Source organism: Lithobates pipiens, unplaced genomic scaffold (assembly GCF_037356315.1).
Source record: "Lithobates pipiens isolate NorthernLeopardFrog02 unplaced genomic scaffold, aLitPip1_a1.2 Scaffold_28, whole genome shotgun sequence".
NCBI lineage: Eukaryota > Metazoa > Chordata > Amphibia > Anura > Ranidae > Lithobates > Lithobates pipiens.
Genome location: NW_027507789.1, coordinates 215513690 through 215535389, shown reverse-complemented (window position 1 = coordinate 215535389; position 21700 = coordinate 215513690). Strand labels below are relative to the sequence as shown.

At 46.2% G+C, this 21700-nt stretch overlaps 1 protein-coding gene across 3 annotated transcripts in view; it reads left to right on the top strand.

Annotated features, from left to right (window-relative positions):
- Positions 1-21700, top strand: part of NFATC2 (nuclear factor of activated T cells 2) — a 177397-nt gene that overhangs the window by 72497 nt on the left and 83200 nt on the right. For all 3 annotated transcript variants that reach the window (XM_077460532.1, XM_077460531.1, XM_077460533.1), the window contains exon 6: positions 8610-8750. In XM_077460532.1, coding sequence (XP_077316658.1) covers positions 8610-8750 — 141 coding nt within the window. The remainder of the gene's footprint in view (positions 1-8609; positions 8751-21700) is intronic.

Below are 21700 nucleotides of genomic sequence, written 5' to 3'. Positions count from 1 at the left end.
GTTTGTCTCACTGGAAGCAGATCGCATTGGTTCTTCACACCCACGCGATCCGATTTCAGCCAATCGCGCTGCGTTTTGCTAACTGCGCTCACAATGTAATATAAAATAGGAGAATAACACAAACAGCATATTCAATGTTGATGGGTTAAGAAGAGCCTAATCTAATCTATGTACAATGTTTACATGCACTTTGAGCTATGGTAACGTTTCTATGAAAATCTGTTTTATTGGCGGGCACGTCACACATGTCTGTCTACAACTTTTAAAGCGATCACATCCTTTATTTTAAGACAGACTTAAAATATAACTAAAGGCAAAACATGCTTGTTTAGTTTTGGATAGAGTGGAGAGGGGATTAGTACCCCTGTCAGGCTTTTATCGCTGTCTGTGCCCCCTTTAGGAGATTCCCCCTCTCCTGTTTACCATTATCAGTGAAAGTGAAAGAAAATCCCACATTTGGGGTTGTCCCCAGAAAAGAAATAGAGGGGAAATCTTCTAATGGGGACACCAGTTCTGGTGACTTGGGGGTCCTCAAGGAATTCTGTTGATTTGCAGGGATTTCCGCTAACTTTCTGTTTTGGCTATGGGACAGGAAGTGAAGGGAAATCTCCCCAATGGGATACAGATGTGAAAAAAAAAAAAATCTTACAGGGGTTATATCTTCCCTTTGCCTATAGTTCTACTTTAAGGCAGCCATTCATAGATCGAAATTCCCTGCCGAACTGGGCAAGACATTTTGGACAATTTCATGCCCCCAACTTTGTGGGAACAGTTTGGGGGACGGCCCCTTCCTGATCCAACATGATACCAGTGCACAAAGCAAGGTCCATTAAGACATGGATGAGCGAGTTTGGGGTGGAGGAACTTGACTGGCCTGCACAGAGTCCTGACCTCAACCTGATAGAACACCTTTGGAATGAATTGGAGTGGAGACTGTGATCCAGGCCTGGCTCGTCAAACATCAGTGTCTGACCTCACAAATGTTCTTCTGGAAGAATGATCAAACATTCCCATAGACACACTCCTTGTGGACGGCCTTCCCAGAAGAGTTGAAGCTGTTATAGCTGCAAAGGGTGGACCAACTCAACACTGAACCCTATGGACTAAGACTGGGATGCCATTAAAGTTCATGTGCGTGTAAAGGCAGGTGTACCAATACTTTTGACAATATAGTGTATCTTTCATAATACAAAGTAACAGAAAAAGAGGGTGTTTTCTAAGCAATACAAGTTCATTAACGAAGCCACAACATCTCTGTGGTTTGTTTAATCAGTGAATGTTCATTTTTCCACTCTGAAGCTCTACTGTGTGTATTTGTACTTTTAATTGTTCACTTGAAGGACCATCTCCTGAAAAGCCCTCTGTGGTCAGTTCTGTGGCACTGGATATGGTAGACATAGGTTTACATTGTTCCTTTAGTGTGGTCTGTGATGAATGTAGGAGCTGTGTCCCCGGGCCCTCTTCTTCCTCAATTTCCATCTCTTTCCCTGGACTGGGATATCTCCATAACAAGAGTGCCCCAGAAATATTCAGCCACGTGCCATGCCTTGGCGCTGCCCTCATACATTACCCGATTAAAGTAAAAGAGATTGTTCTGAAGAGACGGCAAACAATGGTAAAGTAGATGTAAACACATACTGGGCGATACATCAACTATTGCCATGCCTTTTCTCCTACTAAATGACTGTTTTGTCTTTTTTCATGCTTTTTTTTTTTTGCATCTCAGTGCCGCTGATCTCCTTCAGTCTTTTCAGCTTGTTTCCCCCCCGGGCTTCAGCTTGTATAAGGGTTGGTCCACCCGTTGCAGCGATAACAGCTTCAACTCTTCTGGGAAGGCCGTCCACAAGGTTTAGGAGTGTGTCTATGGGAGTGTTTGACCATTCTTCCAGAAGAGCATTTGTGAGGTCAGGCACTGATGGTGGACGAGAAGGCCTGGCTCGCAGTCTCCACTCTAATTCATTCCAAAGGTGTTCTGCCGGGTTGAGGTCAGGACTTTGTGCAGGCCAATCAAGTTCCTACACCCGAAAACTCGGCTCATCCATGTCTTTATGGACCTTGCTTTGTACACAGGGCTCTAGATACTGTATAGTTTTCTTTATTCGTGATGAAAGATCCAAGACGCCAATTTAAACCCGAGGAAAGCCAGTCCAAACCAGTAAGCAGGAGAGTAGGCAATAAATAAGCAAATAAAGGTCCCAAAGAACGGATAATTAGGAACACTGATAATCCATCCACATATCAAACTGATATTATACAACGCTTTCAGCAACCGTACAAATACAGGTGCATAGCTCCCAACTGTCCCTGATTTGGAGCAATGTCCCTCTTTCTTCCTCATTTGTCCCTCATTTTGCTCTGATCTCTATAGTTGTATATAAAATGCACTTTTTATCTATTAAAAAGTGTTTTCCAGAGCTAAACCTTTCATCTGATTCCTAAATTGCTGCCTTTGTAAATTCCAAAAGCCAATATAAAGGAATAGTAGTGGTAAAAAAAAGCACTTGTGGGTTTAACCAATCTCGTTGTTTGTTTTTTTGTACAATGCTCCTTTAAGGGGGCGTGGCCAGGGGTGTGTCCTATGCCTGCATACTTTTGCTGATAGGTGTCCCTCATTCCCATCTCAAAAAGTTGGGAGGTGTGCCTATAGGTACAGTAAATAAATCCTATACGTGTGCCGTTTAGGAAATACTTACCTTGTAGTACGCAGATGAGGTAATCGGCACATGCGCAGTGAAGAAACGGCCCTCCGAGCAGTTTCTTCCCCAGCATGTGCCGTGACTGGCGGCTTCCATGCAAATGCGCGGGAGTGACGTCAAGTGGCTCCGGCCAGTCACAGAGCCAGAGTCCGCGGCCCTAGAAGGAAGAGTGGTGAAGATGGATGCTTCTACCAGTGGGACATCACGGACATCATGGGCTTTGTTTGCAGGTAAGCGTCACCAGTGGCGTCAGTAGGGTTGGTGTCACCTGGTGCAGTAAAACATGGCGTCACCCCCCCCCCCAATCCCCCGGGCACTGAGTACTGAGCAAGCTAGTGCTTTGGCGTGGCTCCCCCCCCCCCCCCCTGAACCTGCCGCAATAGATGGAGCTGGGATGGGATTGGGGGATAGATGGAGCCGGAATGGGATCAGGGGAATGAATGGAGACAGAATAGGATTGAGGTGGTAGATGGAGTTGGGATGGGATCAGGGTGATGGATGGGATTATGTTGGCGGATGGAGATGGGATGGGATCAGGGGGATGGTTGGAGCCTGGATAGGATTGGGATGGGATCGGGGTGGTGGATGGAACTGGGATGGGATCAGGGGATGAATGGAGCCGGGGTGGGATTGGGGTGGTGGATGGAGCTGGGATAGGATCGGGGTGGTGGATGGAGCCAGGGGGGTGGGGATGGATGAAGCCAGGATAGGATTGGGGTGCTGGATGGAACTGGGATGGGATTGGGGGGGGTGGATGGAGCTGGAATGGGATCGGGGGGGATGGGTAGAGCTGGAATGAGATTTTTGATTTGAGGGGGGTTGGGGATTAGAGGATATGTGCTAGGGAGTGCTTTGAGAGGGGAGAGGAATTGTGCTGAGGATGTCAAACTTCAAATCTGCCCCCTCCTTTTAGCACAAATCCCCTCTAACCCAAAACAAAGCACCCGCCTAGCACATATCCTCTACCACCCCTCCCCCCCAAAATGTACTCCTGGAGGAATAATTGTTACCTACCCAGTCCCAGCACCCCCCCATCACAATGTCCCACAAGACTCCTGTTATTAGAGACCTCAGCCCCGGCCCCTGGGCAGATGCTGTAGCGCCCTGTCCTTCCTCCTCCTCTGCTCTTCCTCCTGGTCTGTGTACTCGTCACGTCAGAGCCGAGGAGGAGGTGGTTATAGTCCCATGTGCAGTGAGTGTACCGGTGGGGAGAGGAATGCGATTGCGGCATGTGGGACTGACGATCAGACCCCCGACATCCTGCCTGTCTGTCTCTGCCTCCGTCCCTCCCCGCACATCGCGTGTACCTAATGAAATCTCGGAAGGGAAGGAGGAAGAGGAGGGAGCCGCTGCGCTCCTCTCAATGTGGCGCCGGTGCCAGTCTGAGCTTGGTGTCACCTGGGTGCAGGCCGCACCACCATAGCGACACCACTGAGTGCCAAATCATGGGCTAGTATGCGATGCATACTAGCCCATTATGCTTTTACTTTGCAGGGGAATAAAGGGGAAGTAAAACCCATCAGGGTAGCACATAGTACTATCACCATCATGGTGCCCACTGCACATAATCCTTTGCTGCTGCCCACATAATGCTTGTATAGTAGCGCATAGTACTATCGCCGTCATGGCTCCCACTGCCCATAATCTTTTGCTGCCGCCCACATGACGTCGCCATCATGGCTCCCACTGCCCATAATCCTTTGCTGCCACCCACATGACGTCGCCATCATGGCTCCCACTGCCCATAATCCTTTTCTGCCGCCCACATGACATCGCCATCATGGCTCCCACTGCCCATAATCCTTTGCTTCCGCTCACATGACATCGCCATCATGGCGCCCACTGTCCATAATCCTTTGCTGCCACCCACATGACGCTTGTGTAGTAGCACATAGTACTATCGCCATCATGGCGCCCACTGTCCATAATCCTTTGCTGCCACCCACATGACGCTTGTGTAGTAGCACATAGTACTATCGCCATCATGGCGCCCACTGTCCATAATCCTTTGCTGCCGCCCACATGACATCGCCATCATGGCTCCCACTGCCCATAATCCTTTGCTTCCGCCCACATGACATCGCCATCATGGCGCCCACTGTCCATAATCCTTTGCTGCCGCCCACATGACGCTTGTGTAGTAACACATAGTACTATCGCCATCATGGCGCCCACTGTCCATAATCCTTTGCTGCCGCCCACATGACGCTTGTGTAGTAGCACATAGTACTATCGCCATCATGGCGCCCACTGTCCATAATCCTTTGCTGCCGCCCACATGACGCTTGTGTAGTAGCACATAGTACTATCGCCATCATGGCGCCCACTGTCCATAATCCTTTGCTGCCGCCCACATGACGCTTGTGTAGTAGCACATAGTACTATTCCTCTGTGTTTTTCTTCTCACAAGTTTGTAGTATTTTGTGATGGACCTGTCTTCTCCACTATACTGTAATCCCCCCACCACCCTGTGACTGTCAGAAGCAGCTGTAGAGGGTCGCGCACCAAAACGGATCATGTTAGAGCAACGCTGGCGGAATCTTTTCTCTGGGAAAGCCTCGGCCCGAAGAGATTTTATTCTATTGTTTTTAGAGCACTGCGCTCAGCAGCGGCACTTTCAATAGACGGTCACTTTCTACCCGCCGCCCGACCCGCTCATCCTCACCTTCCCCAAGTGACTTGCACATCCTGACCTACAACATCGTAATCATGTTTCTCATATGAGTCACTTGTAGTTTTCTTTTATTTATTTATTTTTGGTCAGTTTAATTTTAGTGTGATACAAGAATAAGCAGTCGGGGTCTACAGAACATTTTTGGTTTCCCGGCAGAGGGTGGTTGTTGCTTAGAAACCTTCGGCGTATTACTAAACATAAGCAGATATGACTAGGTGCTTTAGGTGGTGGGTGTGCTTGTGTAAGAACATAGTCATTGTGTGATACCTGAGCAATGTAATCACATCTGATGATGCTTCGGACTTTGCTGCATGGGCAAGCTGAATGTACCAAGTTGATCGATCGACCAGCTTGGGTGCAAACAGCATGCAGGGTTTTGCCTATGATTATTGCTCACGGCTACTATAGCTGCTAGCAATAGTCACTGTTCTCTCTTGGCGGGGACGGCTTCCCCCACCAGGAGAAGACAACGGCCTGGCAGGAGGGATTCTCGCGTCAACACGGTCTGCGGGGCGGTTCTATTGTTTCGGGATGACGTCATATGACATTGTCCCACTCTCTCTGCGTTTGCGATCGGTGGCACTCTGTGTTCCTGTGACACAGAGCATCCCCGACCTTGCTAAAGATTTGATGCCATGGCTCTTTACCCATATGATCAGCTGTGCCCACTTATAGCTGATCACAGGTGAACAAGGAAATGCCAATTATCGACTTTCCTCTCCACACACTGACAGTGTCTGGAAGGGGAGGGCCGACAGCCTTAGGCCTGGGGGGGCAAGTCCAGTCAAGTGGCCTATTGAACCACTGAATCAGCTCACCAACCATGCCCACCTGTTTTTTCAATGCAACCTCACCAGTGCCCATTAGCTCAGCCTCATCAGTGCCCATCAATGCAGCCTGATCAGGGCCCATCAATGCAGCCTCACCAGTGTCCATAAATGCAGCCTGACTAGTGTCCATCCAATGCAGCCTGATCACTGGGGCAGGGCCAACGGGGAGTTTAGGGGATGTGGGGGTCAGCTGGGGGTGTCAGGGTCTTTCGTCTGGCATCTCAGCTCAGCAGGTCCTTGCATGCCATGGTCTTCTGGGGGGGGGGAGGGGGGATGGTCCTGGGGTAAAGTTGCTGCCAGCACTGAGCCAGTCACGGGTCTTGACTCCCTGGCGCTCCCCGCCTCCAAGACTACAGTTGTAGTCACCTCTGTGTTTGAGTGCAGACTATAACTCCCAGAATGCAACAGCGGCTGGCTGTGGCGGCCGTGCCCCTGGCCCGCCTTCCTAGAGAAGGAAAGGAATAGCAGTAGGCAGCAGCTGCCTTCAACATAAGTTAGGGCGGCCTGGGGGGAAATTACCACCCTGCCCCCAGGCCCAGCCTGCCCCTGGTGTCTGTAGAGGCCTGATTATAAGAGCCCTGATTATTAGTGCATCCCCAACAGTGCCAATCAGAGATGCCAATCAGTGCCCATCAGTACTGCTATTCAGAGCCCTGATTATCAGTGCAACCCCAACACTGCCAGTCAGTGCCCATCAGTACTGCCATTCAGAGCCCTGATTATCAGTGATGCCAGTCAGTGCCATACCAGTGCTGCATATCAGTGGTCTCCATCAGTGTTCATTGGTGCCGCCTCATCAGCGCACATCAGTGAAGGAGAAAAATTACTTGTTTACAAAATTTTCTAGAAGAAACTAAGAAATTCTTTTTTTTTCAAAATTTTCTGACTTTTTAATGAATTTTTTGCAAAAAATAAAAAAACCCCAGTAGTGATTAAATACCACCAAAAGAAAGCTCTATTTGTCAAAAATAAAAATAAAGATAAAAATGTAATTTCAGTACAGCGTTGTATGATCACGCAATTGTCATTGAAAGTGGGACAGTGGGCAGGAAGGGGGTGAAAGTGCCGGTATTGAAGTGGTTACATAGTCACATAGTAGGTGAGGTTGAAAAAAAACACAAGTCCATCAAGTTCAACCCATGTGTGTGATTATATGTCAGTATTACATTGTATATCCCTATATGTTGCAATCGTTCAGGTGCTTATCTAATAGTTTTTTGAAACTATCGATGCCCCCCGCTGAGACCACCACCTGTGGAAGGGAATTCCACATCCTTGCCACTCTTATAGTAAAGAACCCTCTATGCAGTTTAAGGTTAAACCTCTTTTCTTCTAATTGTAATGAGTGGCCACGAGTCTTATTAAACTCTCTTCTGTGAAAGTTTTCTTCCTATTGTGGGGTCACCAGTACGATATTTGTAAATTGAAATCATATCCCCTCTCAAGCGTCTCTTCTACAGAGAGAATAAGTTCAGAGCTCACAACCTTTCCTCATAACTAATATCCTCCAGCCCCCGTTATTAGCTTTGTTGCCCTTCTTTGTACTCGCTACTGTGTGTGTGTGTGTATATATATATATATATATACCATATTACCAAAAGTATTGGGACACCTGCCTTTGCACGCACATGAACTTTAATGACATCCCAGTCTTAGTCTGTAGGGTTCAATATTGAGTTGGCCCACCCTTTGCAGCTATAACAGCTTCAACTCTTCTGGGAAGGCCGTCCACAAGGTTTAGGAGTGTGTCTATGGGGATGTTTGACCATTCTTCCAGAAGCGCATTTGTGAGGTCAGGCACTGATGTTGGACAAGAAGGTAATTTTATTCCAAAGGTGTTCTATCTGGTTGAGGTCGGGACTCTGTGCAGGCCAGTCAAGTTCCTCCACCCCAAACTCGCTCATCCATGTTTTTATGGACTATGCTTTGTGCACTGGTGCGCAGTCATGTTGGAACAGGAAGGGGCCGTCCCCAAAGTGTTCCCACAAAGTTGGGAACATGAAATTGTCCAAAATGTCTTGGTATGCCAACACCTCAAGAGTTCCCTTCACTGGAACTAAGGGGCCAAACCCAACCCCTGAAGAACTCCGAGAGATATAAAAGGTAGGATTCAGAGAGAACCAGCACTGAATTATCTGTTTTAAGTGAACATGGTTAAAGGGTGCAAGCCCATTCTTAGGATAAATATAGTATTAGATAAAACACCGATATCAGGCAGCAGCAAGTTCCAGGATTTCTGATAGGCAGAAGGGTGTGATGGAAATTTTGGTTCACCAATATTTGAGGAGAGCAAGTTCCTCGGTCTATGAAATAATTTTAGAGGTGTACTAATGATGGTGATGGTATTGTATTTGTGTAATATATTTTATAGTTTTCCGTTAATAAATACATTTAAATTTCTTTTTCCAGCTCAAAGATCTGCTCATGAACTCCCTCTGGTGGAACGGCAGGACATTGACAGCTGTCTTGTGTATGGCGGGCAGCAAATGATTCTGACCGGGCAGAATTTTACAGCTGAGTCCAAAGTTATCTTCACAGAGAAAACGCCAGGTAAGTTTTGGCACATAACAGCAGGGTCTTTTTTCTCAGAGAATAGGTGCAGGAACCCTTCTGAGTCACTTATTGTCTCCACCCCTTACCCACCCCCGAGCACCATTCCTTGGATCCGCCCCCTGCCCACCTCCGAGCACCATTCCTTGGATCCGCCCCCTGCCCGCCTCCGAGCACCATTCCTTGAATCCACCCCCTACCCGCCTCAGTGTACCATTCCTTGAATCCACCCCCTACCCGCCTCAGTGCACCATTCCTTGGATCCACCCCCTACCCGCCTCAGTGCACCATTCCTTGGATCCACCCCCTACCCGCCTCAGTGCACCATTCCTTGGATCCACCCCCTACCCGCCTCAGTGCACCATTCCTTGGATCCACCCCCTACCCGCCTCAGTGCACCATTCCTTGGATCCACCCCCTACCCGCCTCAGAGCACCATTCCTTGAATCCACCCTGTACCAACATATGAGCACCATTCCTTGGATCCACCCCCTACCCACCACCCAGTACCTGCCCTTTTATACAATGCAGAAATATCATTAGAGGATACGGAAGTATCATTTTGTGGTGCAAAGTAATTTGTATCAAATTTGTTAATGACACCAAGAAAAGCATTAAAATAGATCCCTTGAATCCAGCAGCAATAGACTCTCCCCAGCAACAGTACACCCCAACAGCAATAGACCCTGGCAGCAGCAACAGATTTCCCAGCAGTCAGCCCCCCCCCCCACCAGCAACAATAGATCTCCCCAGCAACAATAGACCGCTATGCAAAAAAAAAAAAAAAACATCAGGAAGAATAGATGCTCCAGCAGCCAGCATCAATATACCCCTCCCTTAACATTAGATCCCTCTTGGTAACAATTTAGCCACCAGCAACATAAGGCCAATCAGCAACAATAGACCTCCCAGCAACAATAGAGCCCTCCCTCAACAGTAGATCCCCTTCAGGAACAATTGACCCCCTCTAGCAACATAATCCCCCCCCCCCCCCCAGCAACAATAGACCTCTCCAACAACAGACCACCATGCAATAAACAGAACCTCTCCAGGAAGAATAGACCCCTCCCTCAACAGTAAATCCCGCCCAACAACAACTAACCCCCCCGCCCCCCCCCCAGCAACATAAGCCAAACCAGCAATAATATATCCCCCGCCAGCAACAATAGACTGCCACACATAAATAGATGCTCTCCAGCAACAATCGACCCCTCACTCAACAGTAGATCTCTTTCAGCAATAATTGCCCCCCCCCCAGGAACATAAGCACCCCAGCAGAACCCCTCCAGGAAAAATAGACCCTCCAGCACACCCTAGCACCCCTTGCTGTGTCATTACTGAAATTGGAGGGGGAGCAGAGTAATGTTGTAGAACAGGGGTCTCCAAACTGCGGCCCTTGGGGCACTATTGCTCCCAATGACAGGAGGCACCATTCCTCCCACTGACACCAACAATGGGGCACTATTTCTTCCACTAATACCAATGATGGGGGACTACTCCCCCTCCTACTGACCACCAACACCGAGGCCTTGTTTATTCTCAATGATGCTCGGCCCATGGCATTTTCTACCTCCACTGGCCAGAATCCGACCCCCCCCCCCCCCCAAAGTCTAAAAGGACTTTATTTGAAAAGTTTGGAGACCCCTCTGTTGTAAAACAAGCAGCATTCCCTCCTCACAGCTCTAGCGTTCTGCAAAGAAGCCACCGTTTCCTTCTTTTAGATTTATGAGCCCTGACGGGTCTGATTCCACTTCCTTATAATAGAAAACCTCCCTTCAGTCTAATCATTGTAGAGGGATCAGTTGTTTCCAGCACCTACACAAACTTTGTGTGCACCTGTTGCATCGCTCCCAACTGTCCCTGATTTGGAGCAGTGTCCCTCATTTGTCCCTCATTTGTCCCTCATTTGTCCCTCATTTGTCCCTCATTTGTCCCTCATTTGTCCCTCATTTTGGTCTGATTCATACAGATGTATATAAAATGCATTTTTTTTATGTATCGAAAAGTGTTTTCAAGCGCTAAACCTTTCATCTGATTTCTAAATTGGTGCATTTGTAAATTCCAAAAGCCAATATAAAGGAATAGTAGTGGTTAAAAAAGCACTTGTGGGTTGAACCAATCTTGTTTTTTTCTTATACAATTCTCCTAATGCCACGCACACACGACCGTTTTTTTCCGTTAGAATAAACTCATCAGCTGAAAAAGTCTTGCCTACACACGATCACACCAAAGTGCGATCGTCTAGAACGCGATGGCGTACAACACGTACGACGGGACTAGAAAAAGGAAGTTCAATGGCCAGTAGCCTATAGCTGCCCTTGCGTTGTTTTTGGTCCGTCGGAACAGCACACAGACGGACGGTTTTCCCGATAGGAATTGGTTCCGTCGGAAAGATTTAAAACATGTTCTATTTCTAGGTCCGTCAGAATTTTCGAAAAAAAAAAAAAAAAGCCTGAAGAGGCCCACACACGAATATCCAATGAAAAGATTCCGTCTGACTTTTTCTGCTGGAAAGTCTGAACGCGCGTAAACACGGCATAAGGGGGCGTGACAAAGGGGTGTGGCCTATGCCTGCATACTTTTGCCGATAGGTGTCCCTCATTCCCATCTCACAAAGTTGGGAGGTGTGCAGTTGTCAGATCATATCTATGAAAAAGGGAGTAAAGGAACGATTTTCTTATCACCTTTTTCATTGTCGGGTACCGGATGGCAACCTCAGTGTGTATTGCTGATGTGTATATTTTTTTGTAGCTCTCCATGTTGGAGATCTGCCGTTTTTGTATACAGAGGCTGTAACTAAACACAGGCTGATGTTGTTATAACATGATTGTGCCTGGCACCCAATCTCACCATTACCTTGCATAAATCTCGCCGCCTTGAACTCTCTCTCTCTCTCTCTGATGTCATTGGGATATCCCAAGAAAACATTGCAAAACAGGAAAAAATCTAAGAGCCGTGATTGGGAAACAGTGCTGCTGCTGTGAAGCCAGTTGTTGCCATAGCTGTGAGAAACGCAGGGAGACGGGGTGGAATCCAGTGTTTTGGAAGGTTCCCTCATGACACAATCCTCTGGAATCTTACAGATGGTAAATCCTCATTAACACAACAATCCCAACGCATTTGCTCCATCCTTTCTGGCAATGGAACACCATACGGGGGCGCAAATGGACTCCAGCCTGATTTTTCTCCTCTGAAACTTCGAAACTTCCTTTTTTCTTTTTTTTTAAAGAGCATCTTTTTATTTTATTTTATTTTTTATTTTTTTGGAATACACCATAGGAAGAAAAGCACATTGAAAGCTGCTCGGATGTTCTGTTAATCTGGCGTAGCGAGAGAAATTCCCTATTCTCCGACTGACTCAGAAGCTCCATGTGACTCACGTTATTGATTTGCTGGTTCCCAGCGTTCTGCAGAAATGTTTGGGACTGTGTTGAGCGAATTGTTGTAAAGAGACGGGACCCACCTGCTCAGATCACCCTCTTGACGTTGGCAGGGCCTTGACGAAGCAACATGCTGCAACCGGATCTACCCTCACATCTTGATAAAGTGGTTAGAGCGGTGACCGGATTGTTCCTGATTAGTTGAACACTGGGGGTTGTTGTACTTTACAAATTCCTTTTCTTTGTACTACACTGTGCCCTAGTGAGTGGTTGCTTGTCTGTGCTGAGATTTGGGGGTTGATTTACTAAAACTGGAGAGCGCAAAATCTGGTGCAGCTGTTCATGGTAACCAATCGGCTTCCAGGTTTTTTTTTTTGGTCAAAGTTTAAAGTCCAAGTCCACCCTAAAGCCCCATACACACTGTCACAGGGGCAGGGGTGGACTGACCATTGGGCCACTCGGGCACTGCCCGAGGGCCCTGTGCCACTAGGGTGCCCCGTGGACTGACCATTGGACCACTCAGGCACTGCCCGAGGGCCCTGTGCCACTAGGGTGCCCCGTGGACTGACCATTGGGCCACTCAGGCACTGCCCGAGGGCCCTGTGCCACTAGGGTGCCCCGTGGACTGACCATTGGGCCACTCAGGCACTGCCCGAGGGCCCCGTGCCACTAGGGTGCCCCATCTAGGTTGCCAGCCTCAGTAAAACCAGGGACAGTATGTAAAAATCTGTGTTTTTTTTTGTTTTTGTTTTTTTTGTTTTGTTTTTTACATCTGTCTCTGAAATGTCCCTTACCAACATCCTTTTGGTCTAAAAATCCTTATATTATAGCTGCCCCACCTCTCCAGTACCTTCTCAGCCAATAGAAAAATGTCTGTGTATACTGTGTGATTGTATACTGTGTTTGTTTATACTGTGTGGCCCCATAATGTCTGATTGCCTGGGGGGCCCCATAATCTCCTATTGCCCGAGGGGCCCCATGAGTTGTCAGTCCGCCCCTACCGCACATGGGTAGGGAACCTTTTTGGCTGAGAGAGCCATGAACGCCACATATTTTAAAATGTAGTTCCGTGAGAGCCATACAATATGTTTAAAACTAAATACAAGTAAATGTGTGCATTTTATGTAAGACCAACACTTTCATAGTACAATAAGTCTCTGAATTAAACAATCAGGTGTTCTTTATTAAGGGATAAATCACAGAACAAAGAAATACGGCAAAGTTGCCGAACATGACATGACCGCTGAATTCTTTTTAATAACGTCGTTATGCTGTTGCAAACCAATGATGAATAAAGTACTTCTTGCCATTAATGCGACTTCTGGTGCTACATGGTTTTCCTGATGGCTTAGTAGTCAAGGTATAGGTAAGGTATCCAGGAACCCTTGGTAGCGGTAAAAGCTCAAGGCAGACTTCAGCAAACACGTTGCATCTCCATGGCCAATGTATTAGGCTCATAGCTGGGTCATTCCCGCCGCCTCCTCTGCTGGTCCCGTGGTTAGTATTAGCCATTAATGCCATAGCCGTTAATGCTCACAATAACGGGCATCCTGCCTCTCGCGCCTGTTCAGCTCCCATAGTGCCGTAAAGCGTGACACCGCTTTTTGGTGACGTTAATGCGTTTCGCTTGGGCTAGTAGCGTAGCTTCATCTCGGACGAAGTTTACTTCCTGACCTCACAACGACCCGTGTACGCTACGCATTATCCAATAAAAATGTCATGTTGGACAGCTATGATTGGCTCCAGCCACCCGCAACCGTGAACATGAGCGGTAGGAAATGAATGGATTGACATACATGAGAATGTTTTATATTTTTTTAACGTTAACAATTTTTTTATTAAAGGTTTGTCTGCGAGCCAGATGCAGCCATCAAAAGAGCCACATCCATAGGTTCCCGACCCCTGCACCAGATTTTCTACAGATTTTTTTTTATTTTTTTCCTTCACATTTAACAAAACCATGTAGTAGAAGGGCCTGCCTGATTGCATACAAATTGAAACTCCTAAGGTTTGACCTCATATTATATGGTTTTGGTAATTCTGAAGCAAAAAAACAGCAGAAAATCTGATAGTATGTATGGGGCTTTAATCTAAAATCCCTGCATCTACAGACATCCATGATCTCAGTGACGGTGCGTTCATTAGGGGGGCACGGGCACCACCCCCTCTGTCACACCACCCCCCTATATCACTAATGGATAGAGTCGTGCATTGCATGACTCTATCCACAGCCGCTGCTGTCACCCCCTATTCAGGCGTCCGGCCCCTTTTTGCAGTCTGGGCACCTGAATTACCACAGCGAGGGTGCTTTTTTGAAGCACCTGACTATAGCCATAGGCTCTAATAGGCTTCAAAAAAGGTTGACTTCAGAGTGCAGAGCATTGAACTCGGAGCCCACCTTGGTGTGTCAGAAAAGCAAATTAATATTTGCTTTTCTAACACTGAACCGCCTCTCCGCCAATCGGGAAGCGCAGGTCTAATACCCGTCACCTGATTGGCTGAAGGCGCCCAGTGGAACGGAAGCATGGAGGACTAGTGGATTGGAAGCATGGAGGACTAGTGGAACGGAAGCATGGAGGACAGGGTAGATGGAGGACTAGTGGAACGGAAGCATGGAGGACAGGGTAGATGGAGGACTAGTGGAACGGAAGCATGGAGGACTAGTGGAACGGAAGCATGGAGGACTAGTGGAACGGAAGCATGGAGGACTAGTGGAACGGAAGCATGGAGGACTAGTGGAACGGAAGCATGGAGGACTAGTGGAACGGAAGCATGGAGGACTAGTGGAACGGAAGCATGGAGGACTAGTGGAACGGAAGCATGGAGGACTAGTGGAACGGAAGCATGGAGGACTAGTGGAACGGAAGCATGGAGGACTAGTGGAACGGAAGCATGGAGGACTAGTGGAACGGAAGCATGGAGGACTAGTGGAACGGAAGCATGGAGGACTAGTGGAACGGAAGCATGGAGGACTAGTGGAACGGAAGCATGGAGGACTAGTGGATTGGAAGCATGGAGGACTAGTGGAACGGAAGCATGGAGGACAGGGTAGATGGAGGACTAGCGGAACGGAAGCATGGAGGACTAGCGGAACGGAAGCATGGAGGACAGGGAAGCATGGAGTACTAGCGGAACAGAAGCATGGAGGACTAGTGGAACGGAAGCATGGAGGACAGGGAAGATGGAGTACTAGCGGAACGGAAGCATGGAGGACTCGTTGCTCATCCCACATAGCTCGCTGCCTGACCCACCACCAAGATGGGGGTAAGTGCCGGGGAGACAGCGGGCGGGGTCAGAGTGGCTGCATATGATGGGGCACAAGTGGCTGCATATGATGGGGCACAAGTGGCTGCATATGATGGGGCACAAGTGGCTGCATATGATGGGGCACAAGTGGCTGCATATGATGGGGCACAAGTGGCTGCATATGATGGGGCACAAGTGGCTGCATATGATGGGGCACAAGTGGCTGCATATGATGGGGCACAAGTGGCTGCATATGATTGGCACAGTGAGGCTGCAATTGATGGTTTTTCAGTTTGTTGCCCCCCCCCCCCCCCCCCCCCCAAAAAAAAAGAAATATCAGCACCAGCCACCACTGGATCTAACATTAACCCTGTAAAGAAGAAATCACTATACGTACTTTTTCTGAAGCCGATCCCACGCTGAGCAGTCAGTTGCGGCTTTGCCGTGGAGGGGGGTCCAGAGGACAAAGCCGACAACGAAAGCCCCATAGTAAGTCTATGGGAGACGTCACTGCCCATTAATTTCACAGCTGTTTTCAGCCGTGTCCTCTGCAGAGCTTCCACCGCTAAAGATCGGATCTGATCGGCTTGAAAAAAGGTATGTATAGTGATTTCTTCTTTACAGGGCTGGATAGGTTCGTGTTAGATGGTGGATGTCTGTGGGTGCAGGGATTGTAGTGTTAGGGTGGACTTAGAGGACCCCACCCCTGCTCATTTTTTGGATATATATATTTTTTTGTAGTTTTGTACCTTTTATGATGTTTGCAAGCTGTGCTTCCGTCGTCCTCACTGCGGCGAGGCATGTCATTTTCAGTTCTCCATCGGTTCCTGGGATTGCTGTGAAAAAAAAAAAAAAAAGAAGCAAGGAGCATTTGATTTTTAAAGTGGAAGTAAACTTGTATTTTAATCAAATGGCCAACAGGCAGGGTATTTATGACAGGAGAAGAGGCCATAAACTCATCCTTCTGCCTGTCAGCTGTCATGTTCACTGAGCCGCGTGAACATTTACCGCCCCTATCCGTGCCGAGGTGATGTGACTACCGTGCGCATGCGTGGGAGTGGCGTCATCGCAGCCTGGCCTATCAAGTGGCCAAAGGCCCAGGAGCCGGAAGGAAGACCGGGCGCCCGCCGAATCGGTCCCATCGCTGAGCTGGAGGACACCATAAGGTAAGTATGCCATAATGTACTAATATATTTATATTTTTTGCTACATTTCTTGTAGTGATGCTCACCATAGTAGTTTCACTTATAAGGTTTATGCAGTTTATTATCACCTTTGATCAATAGGGGAGCGCGGTACCATTTCTGACACTATTTCCTGGGATTGTCATCAATCGCAGGAGTCAATGGGCATCTCCCGCTACTTGGCCACGCTTTTATTACTTCCTGGTTTTATTGATTGATAAAAGAGGTTTCTAAAGCAACAGGGCAGGAACTTCCTCCGATGCCGCCATCGCTATGGAAACCTGCCCGACATGCAGTGGGGCGCGCTTCCTTCACACTGCACTAGAGATGGGGCTCGGGATTGTTCGAAATCTCACATGCCCAATCCCGCCAGGAAGCCGACACTGCACACTGCTGTTCACTGATCCCCTGCTGCACAGACTGGGAAATGTCTCACTGCCCGTGATTAGCGTTGTGCAGTGTCGGCTTCCTGGCGGGATCGGGCATGTGGGATTTCGCACTCTCTATGCTGCACATGTAGCCAGCATGCATCTAATCCTGGAAGAGAGACCCAGCAGGCTTCAGATGTCCACAGTCAGAATGGCCGCTCTATGTATAAGGAGAACAAAGTAAGTAAACAATGCTGCAAACTAACAAAATGCGGGACACTTTTGAGGATGGCCAATTGTTAAAAAATGAGCGGTGACTGTCACAGGGGTCATTTTTTTATTTTTTTTAATAAAAGTCCAGTACGCCGCTTTTAACCACTTCAGCCCCGGAAGGATTTACCACCTTCTCAACCAGGCCATTTTTTTGCAATTCGGCAAAGCGTCACTTTGACAATCTCGCGACGTTGTACCCAAATGAAATTAATCTCCTTTTTTCCCCACAAATAGCTTTATTTTTGTGGTATTTGATCACCTCTGTGTTCTTTTTTTTGTTTTTAGCGCAAAAAAAGAAAAAAAAGCATAAATTTCGGAGAAAAAAAACAATATTTTTTACTTTTTGCTATAATAAATATCCGAAGAAAAAATGTCTTCCTCAGTTTAGGCTAGTATGTATTTTACTACATATTTACTACATATTTTTGGTTAAAAAAAATCCCCAGTTAGCGTATACTGATTGGTTTGCGCAAAAGTTATTGCATCTTCAAGATAGGGGATAGATTCTGGCATTTTTATTTATTTTTTTACTAGTAATGGCGCCGGTCTGCGTTTTTTTTTTTTAATGGGATTGCGACGGACAGATCAGACACTTTGACACTTTTTCGGGACCAGTGACATTTATACAGCGATCAGAGCTAAAAATAGCCACTGATTACTGTATAAATGACACTAGCAGGGAAGGGGTTAACACTAGGGGACGATCGAAGGGTTAAATGTTCCTTAAGGAGGTGCTTTCTAACTTTGAGGGGGGGAGGGAGAGAGGGGACTGACAGGGAGTAAAGAGAGATCGCTGTTCCCGATCACTAAGGATGAGCTTGGGCGTGTTCGCAACCCGCACATGCAGAGCCCGCCAGGAAGTTGAGAGACAATCTTCCCAATCCACGGCTGCAGAGATCAAGAAATGTCACACTGCCTTTGATTTAACAGTGCCGAGTTCCTGGCGGGCTCTGCACGTGCGAGTTGCGAGCGCAACCTTACTGATCACTAGGAACAGACAACCTGACTCTACTCCCCTGACAGAACGGAGATCTGCTTTTACGCTGGTAGATCCCCATTCTGCCTCTCTGTGGAGCGAACACGGGTGACCTGGCAGACATAGAGTCTGCCAGACCCGCTGATTGGCTCTCCCGCTAGCGAATGGGCGGGCGGGTGTGCGACCGCAGGTAGCCATACATACAATGAAGGTGAATCCGCGCAGTAGAGCCAACCTGCCACAGTACAACTGCAGCGGCTGGTCGGGAACCAGTTAATTGAGCACGCTGATGTTAGAAACTGGCTACCATGCACAGCTGCACCAGATTTTGCGCTCTACAGTTTTATTCAATCCTCCCTTTTTGTGTTTAGTGGCAGCCAGGGACATGGCCATTCTTGGAGTTAGTGTGTTCTTCTTGTGTTTGTGTGGATTTTTTTCCCCAAGCACCAGGCGCCGAGGGGGCCACACATTTGGAGCATTTTTTTTATTATGTGCAATTAATCGATACTATGTAATACTGATATAATACTAATAATATAATAAGGATCGATACTATGTAATACTTATTATTATTATTATTATTATTATTATTATTATAAGTATTACATAGTATCCATCCCTATTATTATAAGTATTACATAGTATCCATGCCTATTATTATTATAATAATAATAATAATAATAATAATAATAGGCATGGATACTATTATAATAATAGGCATGGATACTATGTAATACTTATTATTATAAGTATTACATAGTATCCATGCCTATTATTATAAGTATTACATAGTATCCATGCCTATTATTATAATAATAATAATAATAATAATAATAATAGGCATGGATACTATTTAATACTTATTATTATTATTATTATTATTATTATTATAAGTATTAAATAGTATCCATGCCTATTATTATTATTATTATTATTATTATAATAATAGGCATGGATACTATGTAATACTTATAATAATAGGCATGGATACTATGTAATACTTATAATAATAATAATAAGTATTACATAGTATCCATGCCTATTATTATAATAGTATCCATGCCTATTATTATTATTATTATTATTATTATTATTATTATTATAATAATAATAGGCATGGATACTATGTAATACTTATAATAATAGGGATGGATACTATGTAATACTTATAATAATAATAATAATAATAGGGATGGATACTATGAAAAAATACTTATAATAATAATGGGGATGGATACTATGTAATGCTACTAATACTAATAATAATAATAGGGATGGATACTATGTAATACTTATAATAATAATAATAATAATAGTGATCAATACTATGTAATACTTAGAACAAAGAGCTCCCTATTATTATTATTATTAGTATTATTATTTATTATTATTTCTGTCATCGTTTCGGTTTTACTCTTACAGAAGGATTTGTTTTTCTTTTATTGGATATAAATAAAAATGTAGCCTTGTGGTGACTGGCCATACAACCACCTTTTCTGTAGTTGGCATCGTCATCACAGGATATTGCCATGTCTTATATATGAATCATCCACCCGAAAAGTTTTAATGGGAAATGCAGCACCACTGAAAGCCGAGAATGGAACCTGGTAAATCTGTATGGAGGGGGGAAGCAGAACAAACGCCCGTCCCTTTTATTTTTTTTTATTTTTTTTAGCCTTTAACATTTTGCTTTATAATCATATAGTTTGCACCTTTTTACATATCACCTGGTTTGGCTGCATGTACAGTTTATCAGCTAAACCGCATGAACTTTCTGTAAAGTGACTCATCACTCTCAATATCAATCAGAAGAGCCGGATATAAAGATAAGACTATAAAATATGGAGCAGGAAGTGAAAGGAGGTTGATGGCTTTGCTGGTGAAGTTTCTGAGAATCCATATTGAGGTGATTGTAGCGGTATTGGTGCACTTGCAACAAGAACGACTGTCTGTGATACTTTTATTTGCACTAACGCAAGTTTTCATAGTGTGCCCCCTTCACTACTGTTTGGACCTTAAAGTACAGTAATACCTCGGATTGCGAGTAACGCAGTTTACGAGCCATTCGCAATACAAGCCTTTTTTTTTTTGGTTTAATCCTCGATTTGCGAGTGTTGTCTCGCCAGACTGCTGGATTCCAGCCTCCGGGGATGTGCAGTACCTCATGTGGCCAGAGGTGCGGGGGCACCGGTGATGCTCAGAGACCACTCTGAGATGCTCTGAGACCCAAAGACACTCAGACAATCCATTCCCATAGCTCCCAACTGTCCCTGATTTCAAGGGACTGTCCCTAATTTGGAGCAATGTCCCTCTGTCCCTCCTTCCTCCTCATTTGTCCCTCATTTTGGTCTGATCTATATAGTTGTATATAAAATGCACTACAGTAAAACCTTGGACTGCAAGCATAATTTGTTCCGGAAACATGCTTGTAATCCAAAACACTTATCTAAAAGCAAATTTCCCCATAAGAAATAATAGAAACTCAGATGATTTGTTCCACAACCGTTTATTCATAGGTCCTTCATAGGTCTTTCCGTTTATAGTCTATATAAAAAGATTATAGCAATGTGATTTGGTTGTGTAGCCATAAAATATCCATCCACAAATGGAAACCTCCACAAGGGGATTAGAAGCAAAATCCAGCAGGAGCTCCAGAGTATAAAAGAGAAGAGAGGAGCCTCTAATGCTGTATACACACAATCGGAAATTCGGCCAGCAAAAGACCGATGACAGCTTTTGGTCAGAAAATGTGACCGTGTGTACGCTCCATCGGACTTTTGCTGGCTGAATTCCAGCCAGCAAATGATTGAGAGCAGGTTCTTTCGGTCGGAAAAAGTTCTGTTCGGAAAATCTGTAGCAATTCCAACACGCAAAATTCCTACGCATGCTCGGAAACAATTCGACTCATGCTCGGAAGCACTGAACTTAATTTTCTCAGCTCGACGTATAGTGTTGTACGTCACCGCGTTCTTGACGGTCAAAAGTTCAGCAAACTTTTGTGTGACCGTGTGTATGCAAGCCAAGCTTGAGCGGAATTCCGTCAGAAAAACCATCCAAGATTTTTCACACGGAAGATCCGCTAGTGTGTACGGGGCATACGTGTAGCAATATGGTTACATTTAATGAAGATACAACATTTAGCAACTCACGTGGTTGATGATTAAAAGAGGCACATCTAAGTGTGGAGGCGTCCGGGGTAAAGCTGTCCACATAGACCGTCCTCACCACCAGCTCTCACCGCTGTCAGTCTGCAATCATGACCGGGAAGACCAGTGCTGGGACAAGGTCATCTAGAGCCCAGGGCAAACATGCCAAATTGCTCCCCCCCCCAAAGATGTATATGCATTATGTTATGTGTCAGCAAAATTCTCCTAAGCATATATACATTGCCCCCAACCCCCCCCCCCCCCCCCAGCTCAAATGCCCTCATTCCTCATATGCCCCCAGCATAAATCCACCCCCTCCCCGAAAGAAATTCACCCCTCCTAGTACAAATCCTCTTCCCCTCAAATTTGCCCTCTGA